This window comes from Notechis scutatus, chromosome 3 (genome assembly GCF_049901735.1).
Source record: "Notechis scutatus isolate UNSWTSFEM ecotype Mainland chromosome 3, rNotScu1.2, whole genome shotgun sequence".
NCBI lineage: Eukaryota > Metazoa > Chordata > Lepidosauria > Squamata > Elapidae > Notechis > Notechis scutatus.
This window is the reverse complement of record NC_142011.1, coordinates 88,820,805-88,841,220: the sequence shown is the minus strand read 5'-3', so window position 1 is coordinate 88,841,220 and position 20,416 is coordinate 88,820,805. Positions and strand designations below refer to the sequence as shown.

The 20,416-nt window shown below is 40.9% G+C and overlaps 1 protein-coding gene across 3 annotated transcripts; it reads right to left on the bottom strand.

Annotated features, from left to right (window-relative positions):
- Positions 1 to 11,454: 11,454 nt before the first annotated feature.
- S1PR1 (sphingosine-1-phosphate receptor 1) lies at positions 11,455 to 19,623 on the bottom strand. 3 transcript variants are annotated; one of them, XM_087960737.1, is made up of 3 exons: positions 19,145 to 19,271; positions 18,592 to 18,716; positions 11,455 to 15,506 (listed from the first exon to the last, which is right to left on the bottom strand). In XM_087960737.1, exon 3 carries the CDS (start codon positions 15,360 to 15,362, stop codon positions 14,223 to 14,225), a length of 1,140 nt encoding a protein of 379 aa, XP_087816863.1. In that variant the 5' UTR covers positions 15,363 to 15,506; positions 18,592 to 18,716; positions 19,145 to 19,271; the 3' UTR covers positions 11,455 to 14,222. The 3 variants fall into 3 exon arrangements, with proteins under 3 accessions (XP_087816863.1, XP_026527558.1, XP_026527560.1); XM_026671773.2 differs by lacking the exons at positions 18,592 to 18,716; positions 19,145 to 19,271 and adding an exon at positions 19,431 to 19,623; XM_026671775.2 differs by lacking the exon at positions 18,592 to 18,716 and having other exon boundaries at positions 19,145 to 19,283.
- Positions 19,624 to 20,416: the final 793 nt, after the last annotated feature.

Below are 20,416 nucleotides of genomic sequence, written 5' to 3'. Positions count from 1 at the left end.
GATGCAAATGACCAGCTGTCTGCAAGGAATATAAATCCTTCCATTCCCCACTATCCGGTCAGAGCTGAAGAAGCTTCTTGGATGAGAAGCAAAACATCTTCAAAAGAAAAAACCAGGAAGTCCAATTGCCTCCTGAAAAAAGCACCTTTGGAGCAACCATGACCTGGATGATTGAGAATCTCTGCAGACAATCAGAAAAGGGACATCAGCATTCCAATTTTTTCAAGAGTGATCACTCATTAACCTCCATTCATACTAAATCCCACTGAAACAGAGCTAATAGATCTATTCCACTATTACCAAACAAACTTTAGGGAATATATTATAGAAATAGAAGCAATGAAAAAAACTTCAAAATAAACATCAGTGGACAAAGGATGGGGATGCCAGCCACTTCGTCTATGGTTAATGTTTCTATGTGAACATATATTAGAGACAAAATATTTCTTCCCAAATAGAGGTGCTAAATAGGCCAAAAAGACAGAGAAATGCTGAAGTGCCTCTCTTTCAAACCCTTTCAACTGTCTGGAAAGATCAAAGGAACACAACACTCATTTATCAAAGTATTTTATAAATATCCACCTAGATGGCACCATTTAGCTAACTTTGGCTGATCTTGGCAAGCTAAGCAGGGACAGACTTGATTGCTACTGTATGTGGATGGAAAATAACATCAGGGCTACAAACCAGACTAAGAAGTGTAAAGAGCATTCATAAATCATCCAGGAGATTTGAATTGTTGCTAAGGAAGTTATATGGACAGTTCCATAAAACTCACCTAGAAACTGGCCTCAACTCAAAACAGATTTTACCTTTACTTTTCATCTCACAGAATAAGTTGAAACAAGTGTTGAAAAGCAATTAAAGAGTTGGGTCTTCAGATGAACATCTCATGTCCAACTTAGGGACATCTTTGCTGCTTGGATGACAAAAATCTGATTGATTGATTGATTTGATTGTGTGCCATCTTGTCACTGTCAGCTCTTATCAACTATATACATAGAGTCCCTGTATGATAATCTATTCCTAACTTCATTTTCCAAGTCTTCTAATGGTGCACACATAGTTACTATAACTGAGTTGCTTCTTCTCTTTTTCCTTCTGCCTTTCTCAGCGTTATATACTTCTCCAGAGGAGAAGTATAGACTCCAGAGTTCTGTGTCCAAAATAGAATCATTTCAGACTAGGTAGTCATTTGAGCCTTGAGTGAGAATTGTACTGCTTATTGATTGTGTGCCATCTTGTCACTGTCAGCTCTTATCAACTATATACATAGAGTCCCTGTATGATAATCTATTCCTAACTTCATTTTCCAAGTCTTCTAATGGTGCACACATAGTTACTATAACTGAGTTGCTTCTTCTCTTTTTCCTTCTGCCTTTCTCAGCGTTATATACTTCTCCAGAGGAGAAGTATAGACTCCAGAGTTCTGTGTCCAAAATAGAATCATTTCAGACTAGGTAGTCATTTGAGCCTTGAGTGAGAATTGTACATTGATTTGTTTCATGATCCATATGTTTGGAATGTGGGCCTATCTTTATTTCTTATTGAACTTATTATATTATAAAGAAAAGAGGTCTCAATCCTTAACAATGTTTAACATTTTACTGTACTGTTTTTTAAATATTAAGGAACAAATGGAATGTGTAGCATTTTCAAAGAACAAGGTACTTTTATTGTAGGAAGTTAAATTAGAGATAATCAAATACTTAAATAGGCACTCAATAGAATTTCATTTTATGACCTTTTTATCAAACAGTAGAAACAATATACATTGAGATGTAACTTCAAGCAAAAGTATTTAGCAAAGAAAGTCAGAGAAAGCGAAAGGGCTGACTTGATACTAAAGCACAAAAAAAAAAAACCCACCATAGTCAAAATGAAATGTGAGATTTGGAACTAATAATTATTTTGTGCATGCCTCGAACTTCTGAGGTTTTTAAAAAGGGTAGATCCCCCTCTGTTCTGAAACTATAAAATTAGCAATAAAAGGAAGTAGCAATCATGTCAATGTTAGAGAATCAAAAGAAAATGTGGACCATGTCAAACAATTGGCAGATCTGTCCGATCTGATCTTTTGCTAGATGCTAACTATAGGGGTTGTTTGTTTATTTGTATGTTTGTTTTCTGAGATAATACAAATTTCTGCAGAACCCACTATATGATCATTGGGTAGATGCCTGTCCTATCAATAATTTGTGCTATAATGTTAATTGTTCACATCTATGGTGTGAGTTTTTGCAACAGAAAACTGTATATAGATGATCCCAAATTATGAACTATCTACATGAAAGCTTACATAGGAGCTTTCACATATATAAGCTCTATAGGATAATAATTCCTCACTGCAGACAATTATACTCATGAATAAAAGAATATTTTTTATTAAACTGTCAGACCAACAGTTTAAAGAAGGGAGGGGCTCCCAAAACTACTTGTGTGGTGTTTGATTTATCTGTTAAATTGCAATCAAATTGCAGTCATGCCAGAACCAAATTTCTTATAATATGTAAAAAAAATTGTTTCAATAGCTCTCAGATGGTGAAGTTCTTCATATAATAACACCCCAATTTTTCAAACTTGGATGCAACAGGCTTCACAAGGAATGGACTACATTTTACTGCAATTTGTTCAAGTAAGACTCTTGTTACACAAATGGTGTAAAAGTGAGGATCTAAAAAAAAGAATGAGTTCATTGGGGTATTTAAATATATCTGGGACTAGGGATCAGAGATTTAACAAAGGGAGTAGGCAATAGGGAATATCAATAAAACGGTTTGTAGATTTAAGAATTCTATCAGAAGTTCTGAAAATCTACATGCCTTCCTGAATTTGGAAGTCTTTTCTTACTTTGTGAGGACACTATTGATTGCACAAAATGAGAGTTGCAATAAAGCAGGGCTGTCAAACTCCCAGCCTGCAGGCCGGATACATCATGCGCTGGCCACGCCCACAGCTGGTTTAGCAAAGTGGGGGAAAGTCCCAATACGACACGTGACACCAGCGTGATGACGTGAGTTTGACGATGTGAGTTTGCAATAAAGGAAGCTTCCAGAACAGTTAGGTGTCTATAAAGTAGACTTTGCAGACCACTTTTACAACTTGCTTAGGACAATGGAGCCAAAGCTACTGATTTTGGTAGAGGCTGGAAGTCAAATACTCAGCTTCAGGATGTTTTTCAGTGCACCTGAAAGATGGATGCCAGAGTCAAACCTTCATTCAGATCTTCAGAAGTTGTGGGTGCTTCATCACTGGAGGTTTTTAAGAAGAGACTGGACCACCACTTGTCTGAAATGGTATTGGCCATAAGGCATAAGACATAAGACAGTGGTGGGATTCAGCTGGTTCTCACAGGTTTGCCTGAACCATTACTTAATTGGAACAGTGCTATTTTATTGTGAGTTGGACTAAGGAGAAATTTCCTAAGGGTGAGTTGGCCATGCCCATCCAGTTACATGACCACCCAGCCATGACCACCCAGTCATTAGGGCAGAGAACTGAAGTACTAACAGAGAAACTCCAGTACTAACTAAAGAGAGCCAGTTTGGTCTAGTGGTTGAGGCACTAGGACAGAAAGCAGGAGACGATGAGTTTAAGTCACAGCTTGGCCATGAAAGCCAGCATAAAGGCATAAAGGCATACTATAGAGTTGGAGGGGCCCATACATGATGCGTGGCGGAGCTGTGCTAGGACGATGGCTCGCGTGCCCACAGGGAGGGTTCTGCATGCCACCTCTGATATGCGTTCCATAGGTTCGCCATCATGGGAATAGGGTCTGCTACTTATTGAACTAGAAAACCTCCAAGACCCTTTCCAGCTCTATTCTGAATTGAATTGAATTCTTTGTCCCATCCATTCCCATTAATCATCAGCACACAAAAGAATGGCATTTACTACTGCTCAGATTTTGTTCTCAGTTCAAGTTCAAGTTTGCTGAATGGGGTTCTCTGCTTATCTACTTCATTTCAATAGTACAGTATTTTTTAAAAAAAACAAACAAAAACCCAAAATCTTTCTTCTATAACAGGTGGCTTTAAATTAGCCAACTCAGAGTGTGGGTTTTTTTTTCTTCTTTCCTCCCCTAGGTTTTAGAACAGGAACAAAGAAAAGTAGGGGGAAACACCTATTTGATTCCCCTTTTTATTCATTCAGCTATCCAGCTGACTGGAGAGAAAAAATAGTTGGTCATTAGTTTGAAATAAATGTTCTCCTACTATAGAGCTGACAATACTTGGAATATGGGGGGTGGATTGGCAGGGAGAGACTTTTGCCGTCTACTGAATGAGCCTCAAATAATGAAACCTATAATTAGGAAGCCATACCAAGGGATCAGCCAGGAAATAAAATTGGTAATGAGTTCAGATTGGAAAAGGTCACCCTAAAAACTGGCTCTTTGGGACGTCAGCATGTCCTTGAAAGAAGAATACTTGAATAGAATAGATTTGAATAAATGTCAACCGTTTTTCTCCCCAAAACAAAACAGGACAAAAACGACTGAACAAAACAACTTTTTTCTTTAAAACATGAAGTATTTGATTTGTCTATTTTGATAGGCAATTACTGTACCTACTGACAGGCAGATGCTCCATGAAAGGATCTACATCTTATTTATTTATTTGTTTGTTTGTTTGTTTCTTTTTCTTTCCTCCCTTCCTCCTTCCCTTTCTCCCTTCCTTCCTTCCTGATCTTTTCATCTGTGCCATTTTTTGGAATCTAATCCCCTTAAGTTGCCATGGGGCAATGTGGGCTGGGAAATTTGAAAGCGAATTTCCCCAATTCCAGGAGTAGCAGTTGATTGGGAAAGCTGAACTATAAGTCTTCCTTGATTTCAAAAGCAACTGCTTTTTCCAGGGGTGGGATTCAATTTTTTTAACAACCGGTTCTGTGGGCGCAGCTAGGTGGGCATGGCATTTGACTGGGTAGGTGTGGCTCTTTTTTTGCAGCACCCCCCCCCCCCCGGGGTTTTGGGCTTTCTGGGTCTCAGGGAAGCCTCCTGGAGAGGGCATTTTTGCTCCCAAAAGGCTTCCCTAAGGCTCAGGAAGGAAAAAATGGGGCCTGGGGGGCACCTAGCACCCCCACCCTCCATTTTGGGCCTTCTGGGCTTCAGAGAAGCCTCATGGGGGGGTTTTTGCTCCCAAAGGCTTCCTTAGGGCTCAGGAAGGAAAAATGGAGCCTGGGGGGGCACATAGCAACCCCACCCTCCATTTTGGGCCTTCTGGGCCTCAGGGAAGCCTCCTGGGGGGGCATTTTTGCTCCCAAAAGGCTTCCCTAGGGCTCAGGAAGGAAAAAATGGGCACATAGCACCCCCACCCTCCATTTTGGGCCTTCTGGGCCTCAGAGAAGCCTCCTGGGGGGCATTTTTGCTCCCAAAAGGCTTCCTTAGGGCTCAGGAAGGAAAAAATGGAGCCTGGGGGCACATAGCAACCCCACCCTCCATTTTGGGCCTTCTGGGCCTCAGGAAGCCTCCTGTGGGGCATTTTTGCTCCCAAAAGGCTTCCTTAGGGCTCAGGAAGGAAAAAAATGGAGCCTGGGGGGGCACATAGCAACTCCACCCTCCATTTTGGGCCTTCTGGGCCTCAGGGAAGCCTCCTGGGGGGGGCGTTTTTGCTCCCAGAAAGTTTCCCCGGGGTCCAGGAAGGCAAAAAATGGAGTGCAGGGGAGGGTGCTGCGTCCCTCCTCTTGATGTTTTGCCTTCCTGGCCCTCCGGGTGAAGCAGTAAGACAGGAGGGAAATCCCAGCACAGCTGATCATAGGAGTAGCTGATGGTCGGGAGGGGAAAAAAAAGAAATATCTCAAGGAGGGACTGGGCAAGGAAGAACCCAGTCAGCGATACCGGGCATACGAACGATGTTGCGCATGCACGATAAGGACTGACTGGGTGGGGAGGGGAGGGGTGGGCGGAGAGGGGAGGGGCCAGCCAGGGGCATGATTTGCCTGGTCTCTGAACTGTGCAGAATCATAACAACCGGTTCTATACAACCAGTCTGAACTGGTAGAATCCCACCCCTGGCTTTTTCTTGGAGAAGCAGGAAGAAGGTAGAGAAAGAGAACAAGATGCTTTAGAATACGGCAGCAACAAGAAAGCCATCTATGTAAAGTGCTCTACTACAGTTGTGTGAAACTATGCTCCACTATAAATGGAGGAGGTAAATTGGGCATGCCAACCTATAAGCAAACCACTTATGGCTCTTTGCTTATTATCTTAATATCTTTTATTTATCTTTATTACCATAAGCGGAGAACTTCTGCATTCAATAATTTGTTTTTGGATGATGGGACATCCACACAAAACATCTGGGAAATTCAGATGACTGCAAAGATTGTCAAGTTTTGACTGACTGCTTAGAGTTCTCCGAACTTATTACCAACATATGCTTAGCTAGTTTGTGCTTAACCTGAGGTTTACCTTCCTCTCATTCCCCAAAGAGATCATGATGTCAGGGAAGCAGCATTAAAAAAGCTAAATCTGGCTTACAATAACACACCCAGCTGCTGAATGATTCATATAGTACAGCAGGATAAAGCAATGACCATGTCACACTGACAATGCCAGTCTTGATCCTGGCCTTAGATCAGAGAGTTATCTAGGAAATTGAATGATAGAATCCCTGTTTAGGAAGCAGCCATAGACTGTGGAGTCCAAACAATTGCTTAATTAAAGAATTAAAGTATGTTCACCAGGCAATTGTCAACTTCTGGTTAAATATACCCAGTAAAGAAGAGCTCACCCCTCCCAAAGAATTGGATTCTATTGTTGAATTGTTGTGCTTGTGTGTCATTGTTGTTTTCCTAATATTCAACTCAATTCTGACTTCTTGTAGCCATTATTCCATTTCTTGCACTCTAAGGAACAGGCCATGGCTAACCTTTATTTTAAAGAGGACTATTATTATATCCCTTCCTCAGTCATCTTTTCCAAAAATTAAGCTATTTCTCTCTAACTTTTCTTATCTAATCTTCTCATGCTTTGATTCTGCTTGTTTTCCTCTTCTGAACTCACTTCATGAAGTCAGAATCCTTTCTGGCCTCTTGATATGGGATTTTGACCAAAGCACAGAATTATTAGTTTCCATGATCTGGAAACAGTTGTTGTTTTAATGCAAGCCTAAAACTCTTATTTCAGAATCAGTTTGATGTGATCATTAAGGCTTAAAAACTTAAGACTTTTAGCCCTGTATTGGACATGAAGCTCAGGAAGAAAGTAGTAGCAAACCACTTCCAAAAATGTTGCCAAGAAAACTGATGGGAAAAGGAAGGAAGGAAGGAAGGAAGGAAGGAAGGAAGGAAGGAAGGGAAGGGAAGGGAAGGGAAGGAAAGGAAAGGAAAGGAAAGGAAAGGAAAGGAAAGGAAAGACCTGTGTTTGTTTGTAGCCATATCAAACTGCTAGTTCAATGAGGTTGTTCACAGTAGAGTTGTCATACTGCAGAAGAATTGCCTAAAGGCTGCCTAAAGTCTAGAACAGAAAGTACTGTAGATGTATTGCTTTGCCAAATCAGGCCCATGGTCTGTATCTGATCTTTCACATTCCCATATAATTACTTCAGTTCCTGGAAAGCGCACTCAGATATACGATACTGTAGAGTCGTAGTTAGGATTCCTGTTCTTAAGTTCTATGTTGTTTCTTCTCAGAATTCCAAAACAAGTGTGTTTCATCAGATAACGGCTAAGAGAGCTGTGTGGAGAAATTGTTTTGAAACTAAAAAAACAAAACAAACCCAACCCAAATAAAATCATCTCAGTCAAAATTCTCTAATAAAAATTCCATAGTTACAAGGAAGTAGAGGAATTTATTCTGAACTACCAGTATTTATAACTGTGCTATTAACTGCATAGGACATCCTATCTCTTTCTTCACCCTTTGTAAAGAGTAAACCAAGAGAAATTCCACTAATAGGAGGAGAAGGAAGAACCAGAAAACTGAGGTGTGATGAAACACAGATCCAAAAGTAATCTTTGGCCTTAAGAATTAACATAACATTCTTAAATTTCTCAAGACACCACTTTCTACTTAAACACTGATATTATCCTCCTTCTACCTGATGCTTTCTAAACCACTGGGTTAAACTCTAATCCAAAACCATCATGCTCATGATAGCTGGGAACTGTAATCTAAAACATCAGGATTATCTCAGATTAGAAAGGTGACAAGCTATTTATTGTACCTTTAAAAACTAACTGTTGAGGTGCAGGTTTTCTAGAGTTATAGGAAGCCTGAAGTTCCCACCATTAATTCAATACAATGCTGAATGCATGTTATCACAGTCAAAATTTCAGTGATTTCCCAACTGTCTCTATTCTCCAGACTGAATGGATAACAAGCGGGCTGTCTGATCAATTCTTCCAGAAATATCAAGTAAAGCAAGATTGTTATTTTTTAATCATGGAATCAGAAGTATATGTGTTATGGCAGGTTGGAAACAGCAAACTCCATTTACACACAATGTTCTCAAATATTTCTTGAAACTAAGAGCAACATACATTTCTCATATTTTCTTTTTGGAGATTTAGTGACTTCTGCTCTGAAATCAACAAACCGGGCAAAATAATGTTTATTTATTTAAAACATTCGTGTCTTGCTTCCCATTTAAAAGAAACCCAAACAGTTTACCATTAAAATAAAACTGATCTCAGAGAAGTTAAAACTATCATAGTGTGGTGCTGAAGAGGTGAGAGAAATCCGTAAGTGGGGATAGTCTCTATTATCAATGCCCACTTTACCTATCCAAGAATCTGGAAGAGGCTTTCCAAGATCTTAATGTTAAATCAGGTAGTCAGGAAAAAAAAACCTTGATAGGGAGGGATCAAAGTAAGAATCAGCCAACAATTGTGATTGACGTTATCCTTACTGATGCAACTGGTGAGTGAAGAAGTTGACATTCATGCAGGCGAATGCCAATATGGCTGGTAATAAGCACATTTGTCAGCATTTCTATCCTCCATTCCAACAATGGATGCAGCAGGATTCCTTTGAACACCATGGCTCTTCTTTTGTTTTCCATTCCTCCAAAGGCAACTGGTAACAGCATTTCAAGCTGCATTTGCAGATGGCCCAGCAGCTAATAGAGCAATACTAACCTATTTCAATTAGATATTTTCTTTGTACAGGTAATCCCATTTGTTTTGTTTCTGTTGTCCTGAGAACTAATTTGAAATGTGAACTGAGCTGAGTTGGGCATCAGTTTGAGATGTTGGAAGATTCTTAGCAATGTGGCAGTAGTCCTTATATCTTTCTGGCCAACCTCCAGATCATATGCCAATACTTAGTATTACAGCATATAGGCAATCTGGTGTGTAACCTCTCATTTTGTAAAGGAGCAGATAGCAAATAATAGAAAAAGCTACTTGCTGATTCTTAAGAACTAGTAGCCAAGCAGAATTGAGGAACAATAGGTTATCCATGATGCATTTGCACAGCTTTTAACCAGGTCAGTTAAAGACTTAGCACCTACATTCATAAAAACATACTCAGTTTGATTTTAGCCTTCAAGGTAGGCCTTTTCCCCCCATTTTTGCAATTTGCATCAAACCCAACCAATCTGGCTATGATTCAATATATTGTTTACCTAAAAAAATGAATTTGTTCATTAATGGAATTATGTATGCTGTGCAAATATGGCCCAGTAGTACAAAGCTGCCCATTTCTGTGAACATTTACATTCATTCTCATTTTTCCCTTCCATATTTATTAGAAATTATAAATATAATCATAAGTGTATTGGAACTCAGTTTTATTTTCTTGAAGCCTAGATTTATAACTCTCTCTTTCTTAGAAGTTTAAAATGGTATCTGTTTTGTTTAATGTTGGATAAGCCATTGAAATGATGGTGTTGAGGTCATGAAAGAATGGTTTTTAAACAATTCTAAATTTCAATAATTCTCTTTTTCTTCAAGTGTGGCTTTCACCCTGAAAAACTCTGTAAAGTCCAACAGCACTTCAAAAACATTGTAGAGAAACAAAGTGTCAAGACCAATGGTTAGCATCCAGATTACAAAGGGGCAACCTGAATTTTCAATCTTCTATATTTCATGAAAATATATTAAGGTCATCTGTGATAACATAACCAGTGAAACAGTCCATAAAAGCCAAAATCAGACTTCCTACAATCTGGAACCTAATGTGCTAATATAAATCCCAGAATCTCCAAACATAACATTGAACAGCATTTCTCTGAATGGTACAGCAATCCCGATACATCTAAAGGGTATTAAGCTGGAGAAATTAATCTTAGTATTTTGCGTATTCTGACCAGTCACCTCTCACTTCCAAGCTTTGCCAAAAACACTCTCCAAGAAAAGGAAATGATTGCAAATGAAGTCATTTCTTCCATACCAGGAGACAGATGGAGAGAAATCCCAGCCTTCTTCCGTTTTTTGTCTTCAGGGCATTTTTGGAATTTCCTTCAGGAAGCAAAAGGCTGCAACCTAAAACATTTCTTTCATTTGTCAGGCAGCTGAATTTTCCACCAGAAAATGTTACAGAGAGATGACACACAACCTAAGAAGGTGAGGGTTATCTTTGTAACCCAACTGCATCCTGTAAGTTTCAATACAGTCTGAGGGATTATCGGGGTGTGGGGGGGGGGGGTTATATGGGAATGAAGAACCAGCATGAGTCACAGAAGAACCATCTAAATCTCATGTTCCCTCTGAACCAGCCGTCCCCAACTTGGTGTTCTCCAGCAGTCATTGGTTGGAAATGAGGGGAGCTATGGTTCAATGCCACTGCACAACTTCCAAGTTTACTGCAACATTTTGAAAGTGTAAGTTCTCACTGGCTGTGCCTCCGCCGAAAATCTGCTTTGGATTTCAATTGTTTTGATACACCATAAAATGAGAAGTTCACAGAAATGTTTTGTAATGGAATAAATGTCTAGCAAAGCTCACAAGAGGCAATACTCACTCAATGTGTTAAAACTCGGGATTTTAGCATACATACATACATACATACATATCCTATATGCTTGTAATCAGAAATAAGATCTAACATGTTCAATAGAGACTTCCTCCAGTTAAGTGGATATAATAATATTGAAACATACTTTTTATATGAAGTGGGGGGAGAATACCATGTATTCTTTCCTTTAAAAAAACCCAAAATTATTCTAACCAGAGTGAACATAAAGCCTTGTAGGAAATATTAGCTTCCTATTTCTTTCATTCCTTCAATTGAATAGGGTTAGGGTTAGAATAGGTAATTTGAATAGGACAGTATTACATACATGGTGTGCATGTATGTAAGAAAAACAGATACATTTTGTTTTTTTACATAGCTGTGAAAAAGTTGTAGAGATATTTTCAGGGCCCTCACCCCCACACACGCTTCAGATTTCTGTAACAATATTTTTTTTCAGTTGTTGAGCACTGTATTTAAAAAGAGCTACTTGATGCTATTCCATGAAATCTATATAACATATACAAAGCCACGTATGACCTCAAAGGAAGAGTAGCTCAATGTACAGTTTATACAAAATCCCAGTTTATTAATACTTAAGCTATACTGTACAACCAAGTCAGAAACATTTTACATATTTTTTTAAAAAAAATTGCACTGAAAATAATGCTAAAAGGGCCAATAACCTTTTTTCTAACGCCCACCTATGAATTCAGCCAATACTTGTACATTGATCTGTGGGTTGCAGCTACTTTGCTTATGACAATAAAGCTCAATAATGCAATATCGACGGATTAACAACCACAGCAGTGGAGACACTGCTGCCATTTTCATTTTTTTTTAATTTAAACTTTGGATCCTCCCAGATGTAAAACATGGCCTCTTCCACTGAACTCTGATGATTTTAGGAGGTGGATCCCTCACACCTACACAAAGACACACTGATTTCACCATAAGCAGCATCTTCAGAAATCCTTTCTTTCACACAACTATTATATATACAGAAATCCACAGTATCTTCCTTTGCAACTGATTGATCTTAAATGGAAAAGACAGGTGTATGTCCCAAGTAATTAATATGGGGAACTTCCCTTCAGGTTAGGATGAAGCTTGAATTTCTCATAAAATTGAAGACAACCAGTCCAGATATCAAATAGCATCTATGCTTATTGGCATCTCTACATTTTATATTGACTCAAATTAAAACATACACATACATACACAAACACAAAATAGCAATTAATGCTGTAATAAAATACATTCATTTAATACAAATAATACTTTCCATGGATGGACATGGATTTGCAGTCAGTGGACACCATTTAAAATGAAAGGACACATAATGGTTACACAAGGATTTTAAGTGTGGACATTTGCTGAAGTTGCAGAATGGCCCAATCTTATTTCTTTGTTCATTTCTTAGAAGTCTTAATATCTGTGATTCATCTTTCAGCCTAAACTATATCTCAGAAATAAATACATAAAATGTTGCACATTGAGGTAAACCTCTAACCAGAAGAAATGTATGGTCACAGCAGACAACTAATAAAGTTGTTAACTAAACGTGTGACACTATGAGAAAGAAATAGTCCATGCTAGGGATTAAAATAAAACTATCGAATTGTAAAGCCCTTACACAAAGGGTCCATTCGTATTTATAATGCAGTGTACACTTCTGGCTACATTTCGAAAAAGGCATAATGCAACTGGAAAAATTGTAGGGGAGGGCAACAAAAGAGACTGAGTTTCAATATCTTCCTTAGAAGATGATTATGAGAAATGATTAGCAATAGCCCTTAGATTTATATACCACTTCCTGGTGCTTTACAGCACTCTCTAAGCAGTTTACAATGTCAGCATATTGCCCCCCAACACTCTGGGTCCTCATTTTACTGACCTCAGAAGAATGAAAGGCTGAGTCAACCTTGAGTTGGTCAGGATCGAACTCCTGGCAGAGGGCAGAGTTAACCTGCAATACTGTGTTCTAACCACTGTGCCATCACAAATAAACAATTTACATAGCAAAAGAAAATAGGAAATTTTGTATGCTGTGAAGAAAATAAACAGGAAAATATGTATCCTTCTCAAAGAACATTAGGATTCAGAAAAATCATCCTAAGAACTTGATTGGAAGGAGAGGAAAAACAAAATATTTCATCACACAGCACATAATTAACCTGGTTGAATTCACTAGAGAGGGCAATGGCCATTAATTCAAATGGCTTTAAAAAAGAAAAGGATAAATTCATAGAGAATTGGTCTGTTAATTTTGAAGAGCTATAGAACAACCTATCTCCAAATATTAGTTGCAGACCAACAGTAGTAGACAGGTATGGCTCCATCTCCTGCTTGCAAGCACCCCATGTTCACCTGTTTGATCAATGGGGGGCAGGAGGAAGAAGAAGGAAAAATATGTATCCTACACTAAGATAAGGGAGGTCCTACAACAAAGTTGACTGGAAGAAAATTAAGGTCTCCAGCAGGGCCGTTCTTAACATTCTTATGATTACCAGGAGCAGAAATGGGACATGGCTGACGGTTAAAACTGTGTATATAAAGCTGCTGTTAAAAGTTATTAAAATGCAACTCGTTACTGAAAGCAGCATATTTATCAGCTTTTTTAAAAAAGTTCAAATGACACATCTATTAAGTTCAAACAGCCCCAGTCTAATTCACACGTATCACAGTCTCACTAATTCCTTGAGGATTCAACTACAACCAGGAGTATGGGGCTATCTTCCTCAGAGTAACCCACAGCAGTCTCCAGCACCTAATTCCCATTGGCTTTCCACTGATGATTTAAGTGCCAAAGGGAAACACGCACCTGAACAACTCTTGAGATAAAATCCCAGCCCCGGTTCTCTTTCTATTACTCAGAATATACTAGCACATTTCCTTCCCTGGACGAGGGAGTTAATTAAAGAAGACTGTCAATCCAATATAGCAAGAACTTTGTTTCGAGGGTTCAGGAGTTTTACCTTGGGGAGGGGGGGGAACAATTTGAAGATATTTCTCTCCTTCCCCACTCATACTCCCATTCAAAGGACACTGCTTATCCAAGTGTCTACTTTTCAAAGGTGTATAGAGCTTGAATATTCCTAACAACCCTAAGTTGCCTCAGGGAAAACCAACATACAACATTCTCCCAGAGAGGAAATATTTTCAAAGGACACCATGTGTCTTAGGCCAACAGCTGGACCCCCAACCAATACTCCATTTCCCCTTCAGACCAACTCGTTCTCACTCCTCCTTCTGTCTGGAGAGAAGCAAGCAGAGCTATCCCCCACGTGTCAGCCTTCAAGGGGCTCAGGCCTCCATTTTGCCAAAGTTCCTAAGACGACGAGGTGACATTACCGGAGGACACAATTGTTTCTGGAGGATCCCCCTCATCTTTCTGAGGATGGGAGGAATTGTCAGATTTGCTTCGGCTGAATTCTATCCCTCCAATGATGGGTCTCTTGACTTTGGCCCCAGAGTCTGTGGTGGGACACGTACAGCACCGTACAATCTTGAAAAAGGCCCTCCGCATCTCCTTGTTGGTAAGCGTGTAGATGATTGGATTGGTGGCTGAGTTCAGAACTGCTAGTACTAAGAAATATTCAGCCTTGAAGAGGATGGGGCAAGACTTGACTTTGCATCTCACGTCCAGCAACAAAAGAATGAACAAGGGAGTCCAGCAGACAATGAAGACACTTAAAACAATAATCACCGTCTTCAGCAGAGCCAGTGACTTCTCTGAGCTCCGGGTTGCTTTGGCCACGTTCTTCCGAAAAGTCAGCCTACGGCTCCTTGTCCTTACCAAGATGTAGATCCTACAGTAAAGGATCACAACGGCCAGTAAAAGGCCAGTAAATATACTGGTGCAAAAAAGGATATAATGCTTATGATAAAGAGGCAACACTGTGGAGCAGTTCTCCAGGAAGCCAATGCAGTTCCATCCCATAATAGGGAGACCCCCTAATATCACAGAGATGACCCAACAGGCGCTGATGAGCAGGAAGGAACGGAAACTATTACTGCCATTATGGAGCTTCATTTTCAACATGGTGATATATCGCTCAATGGCAATAGCTAGCAGGCTGAAGACCGAAGCAGACAAAGCCACAAACATGCTTCCTTCTCTAAGAAACCACTGGGCAGGGGTGAGGCTGTAAGTCGTGGAGCCGGACAGTAGGATGTTAGCGATGTATGCCACTCCTGCCAGCAGATCTGAGAGTGCCAAGTTACCAATAAAGTAGTACATTGGCCTGTGGAATTTCTTGGTTTTCCAAATAGTCAGCAGAACGAAGATGTTCTCGAGGATGATGAAACAGCAGATAATGATGAAAACCACCGATGTTGCTTTGATCCCACTTTCGGCATTCTCATTGAGCTTCCCTGTGTAGTTGTAATGCTTGCTGATGATTTCATAGTTGAGGTAGTCACCGACGTCTCTCCGGACCTTCATGTGGGGGGCCCTGGCAGAGTCCATGGTTCCAGCCTGGACTGCAGGTTTCCAAGCAACTGGTGAGAGGTGGTGTAGAATGACAGTCACTTGCTGCCCTTCCTACTATGTCCAATGTCTGCAGTTCCTACGGCCAGTATCTCCTCTTAGATAACCTCAGAAACCAGGACCCTTAAAAATTAAGGGAGACAAAGCAAAAGACTATTAGTTAAAGAGCCTTTGATTTAACCCACCATAACTCAAAATCCAACAAGCTGAAATCCCAACATCAACTGTTACAAGGGTGTTGCAGTCTTAGTTGTGCAGAAGGACAGACTATGAAGAAACAGCCGGTTTGATTCAATGCTATGCACTGATCCTCCTGCTGTGTAACTGACTGGTTACACTAACTACTCACATGGACTGCAAATATAATAATAGCTTTTATAAATTTATCACCTAAGTTTACTACACTGGCTAAGAAAAGCTGTCCTATGGTATAGCACAGGTTAAGTGTTAGAATGTACAAACAGCAGCAGTCACAGCCCAGACACTGGATATAGTCACACATTAATGCTTGTAATCATGAGGATCCAATATTTATTTCTACTGTACACCGCAAATTGTTCTGATTTTTACAATGGTGACTAAATTATATCACAGCAGGTGGCAGCACCTAGCTATGCTTGGCTGATTTTGAGAAAGCAAAGCTAGCTGGACCTGGATAATAATTAGATAGGATACCATCAGGAAACCCTTGGAGTGCAGACTTAACTGGGAAGTCAAAGAAAACAAACAATCCAAAACCACAAGTAGGAAACAGCAAACCGTTTCTGTACTTCTGCCAAGCAAAGCATATGGATATGCTCCTGTAGTCATCAAACTCAAACTCATCTCAAGACAGACATTCCCTTCTCAGCCAAATTATGCAGTCTGCAACCATAACATTTTTTTTTAAAAAAAGTCACCCAGGACCAGACAAATGAAATCTTTTTCATGCCCACTGATCTCGCTGAACAGAAAAACCCGAGTGCCAACTGCAATTCAAACGCATGAAATTAAATCCCAGCTTTGAAAGGCAGAGCTTAAAAACAATGAAAGGAAATAGGAATCACTCAGAATTTCTGAGGCAAGAAGTTCCCACCTAATTCCACGTCAACTTCAGTTTACAAGTCACAATGCAACTTATTCCTCCTCTCCATGCATACACCAGGGAAACTAACCCCAACATCACTGTTCATAGCCAAGTAGGAAATTCTTTCTCATTCTTCAGGTGCAACGCACATCAATTTCAAGACCTTAGGATACCTGTCCCTGAGGCAGCCTAAACAATTTTAAGAAACATCTTTCCTCAGGTGACTGAAATAATGGAAAGAACATTGTTTTAGTTGGTTCCACGTAAACAAAAGAAGCAAGTTAAGCTTCAAAAAGACTCACTTTTATAGGAGAGGCTTAGAAAAAGGTCATCTTTGAACAATGGACTAACTGTATCAGTTAAAAATAAAGATGACCATTAAAATGGAGAGACTATTTTTCACCCATTTCCCCCCATCACAAATTTCAAAGCTTTGGAATAAACTCAGCAAAAACCTTGAGGACAAAAAGAAAAGCACTTGAACTTTTATAATTGGGAGCAGAGAGAGAGAAAAAAGGCTGATTTTGGGCTATAGCCTAGTATGTAGTTTGGAAGCTCATTTTCAACCACTTAATTAGTTTGCACATGGCATTACTAGATGAAAGAAAGTGCATGGAAATATATGTGTAAACATTCATGTTGTTTACAATAAGTATTTAAAATAACAGATCAGTCCAACACAGAAAGCAAAGTTAAAACTTTCACTGGGTGCAGATGTTTTAGGTTAGAAGAGAATGAAAGTTACCATTTGTTGGAAGATCTTACAGCTTATTCTTTCCTCACTATGAGCCAGGATAAATTGAAAAAAAAAACAGACTCTTCAAAGAAACATGCTGGACTTCCTGATGGACGTTCAATTCACATATAAATCTTTGACTTTAACACACACCATGCCAGTCTTTATGCCATATGTAAACCGTACCTACCTGCTTAAATAGCTGGGTTACCTAGCACAGAAATGGCACGCATGTATCATGTTCTGTGTAAGGTAACCCAGCTATTCCACAGAACAGGGCAGATACATGTCATTTCTGTGTTTGGCAGGTCACAAACATTTCACCATTTAAATTTGTTCACTTTTTGCCCCCAGATGTAGAACATCTGTTCTGAATAGGGCTGTGAACCAGCCGCAGAAGTTTCCTCTCTGCCCAACCATTCCCTTCCCAACCTCCTCTCTGGGAAGCAAGAGACATGGGTACCCATATAAGCCCAGAAAACATTCAAAAATGTGGCTAATAGGAAAAGGAGCAGATCGGAATCATGTCAACCCACCACCGTTTCTTCCAAAGCATCAACCGTTTTGTTAAACTATGTGCTGGTTTACTTTTTTAAGATATATATTTTAAGGCAGCAGAGAAGGTCCTGTGTGGATAGTAACTATGCCCCCAAAGCACTTTGTTTTGAACTTCAGCTGAAGGCAGACATACCTCAATGTCCCTCCTTAAACCTCTGCACAAGACTTTTGAGGGGAATTTAATTAACTATAGGCTGAAAGACCTCTTAAGAATGATCAGGTCATCAAGCTGACTGAAACCCAGCTTTCTGCAACCCAGTTCTGTTAAAACAGATTAGTCCTCCAGTGTAAAAAACTGAAACTTTTGTGGTACAGAGGTGAATAGCAACAGCCAGAATCAAAAGGGGAGGGGGGGAGAAAAACGACTGATTTCCAGCCCAAACCTGGCAAAGCTGTAATCTCTAACGCAGAAATTAAGTCTTGATCTATGGATCCTCCAAAACACCCTGCTTTTAAGTCACGTTCCTTCAACACCTCTTCCAAAACTGCCTGTTTTCAGTTCCTCTGGAAGAAGAGGCAATTTGAAGGCTTCTGAGTTTGCCTCTTCTCCTCCATCCGCAGGTAGTGTGCACAGCATGCAAATCAAGAGGGTTTTCTAGTAACATCAAATATTCACATGCAACTTTCACCAAAAGGAAACATCTCTGCAAGGCACATTCATTCTGGTCGAAGACCAGAACATGTCTATCCCACAGATTTTACCCAATGGCTCGTATTCTAGGCTGGTAGTATCTGCACCACCATCAGACAATAGGGGCAAAAATGCATGTTGGAGTTATTTTGCTGCCCCCCCCCCCCACACACACACAAACCTTCCATTCCTGTTAGCTTCAACATTGTTTTTTCACCTTTTTAGCTGTATTATTCCACCGCTACGCGCACGAATCCAGGCAGCAACATTCCCAGGAGATTCCACCAAGTTAAACTTCCAGGGCTGCATGTTTTACTAAGCGCGTTCATTCTCTGCTGCCCTCTGCAACAACACTAGATAAGAGCCCGGCATACGAGGCAAAAAAAAAAAAAAACTTTCCCAAATCAGACGCCCCCCATAAAGTTAGCTGGTAGTTCAAGCGCAAGGCTCCTCCGTTTCCCCGCGGTTCAGTGGTTAGGAGCAAAAAAAAAAACAGTTGTGAGGGAATTTCGCCCGGTTCGCAGTGCGCGCGCGCGCAGACTCCTCCAAGGAAGTTTGCTGGGACAGGTTTAGTACGAATATAAACTTTTCCGCCGCTTCGTCCCGATTCCTGATAAAATATCCGGTGGAAGTTCCCAGGGGAAAAAAAAAAATGAGTGTGTGGGGGCGGGGGAAATGGGCAAGTGTCAACGCGGGCAGTGAAGGCTGCGCCCCTATGGAAGTCAAGTCTAACCAAACAAAGCCGGAATTCCAGCTCAAGGGACACGTACCGGGTAAAACCACGACTTCAATCTCCACGGTTGGATCCTGCGAGGTACTCTTTCCCAGGGATTCGGAGTTTTTGCATCCAGCAGCACAAGGAGGTGTTCAAAACTCTCGCCACCCGGACTCCTTGCTGCGGGTCGCCTTTCCCACTTGGCGACTTGCAAAGCGTCCCCGGAAGGCGGAACGCAACGAAGCGCTTCACTCCCGCTTGTTAAAAAATAATAATTTTTTTTAAAAAATCCTGCCCGGATTCCTGCAAAAAGCCGGCGCGATCCCTCGCTCCGCTCTTACCTCGCTCGCCCGGGACGCCGTTCTCGTTGGAGAGGGAGGATGCATGGCTCTCACCCTTCACCTCGAGCCAGGCCCACCCGTCGCCCCCCTTGCCTAACAAAAGCGGGGCTGCCTCCCGGGCTCATTGGAAGCGTTTTCCTTCCCAGCGTCGTCTGAGTTCTCCCCCTTCCCTTCCCCTCCTCCTCCCCCTCCCTATATTCCCATTTCTCGCGCGCGGCCGAGGCGATTTTCACTCGGGTTTAGTTTTCTCCTTGCCCGGTCTGGAGACGAGGTAATCTGGCCGCTCCGATTTCACCAAGCAGCTCCTAACTCGGGCGTAGCCGCGGAAGGGTTAACACCTGTTTCCTTTCGCCACTGGCTGCGCTTTCAAAGTTTTGTCTGGTTTTTGTTTTTTTGTTTTTTAAAGCGGGGTGGGTGCACGTGAGGGGAGAGAACCTGGCAACCACCGAGGGGGAAGGGGACGCAGGAAAGCTGGCTTGCTGGACCCCGAGGCTTCCCTAAACTTTGTCCAAGTTTTCTGCCATCTCCTTCCCTGGCTTTGCCCCCTCGTTTCCTTTTGAATGCCGGTCTACAAAATAAATGTAAAACAAGTGGAAGAGAAGAGGCGCTAAGAGCTGATCTCTTGTTTCTCTTGTAGGCAGGACAAGAAACAATGGATGGAAACTAACCAAGGAGGGAAGCAACCCGGAACTAAGGAGAAACTTCCGAACAGTGAGGCCAGCGGGACAGCTTGCCTTCAGAAGTTGTTGAGGTTTTTAAGAAAAGATTGGACAGCCACTTGTCTGAAATGGTATAGGGTCTCCTGCTTGACGGGGTGGGGGCTGGACTAGAAGACCTCCAAGGTCCCTTCCAACTCTGTTCTGATTTAGTGCCCCCTCAAAAGTGGATCTTTTCAGTAGGTGGGGGTCCTGCTTTTTCACTCCCTGCAGGAGGAAATCCTGAGAGGAGTATAATGTGTGTGTGTGTTTTACTCATTTGTTTCATTG

Coding starts and splice junctions, on each gene's coding strand:
- S1PR1 (XM_026671773.2), bottom strand. CDS start 15,362: ATGGACTCTGCCAGGGCCCCCCACATGAAGGTCCGGAGAGACGTCGGT.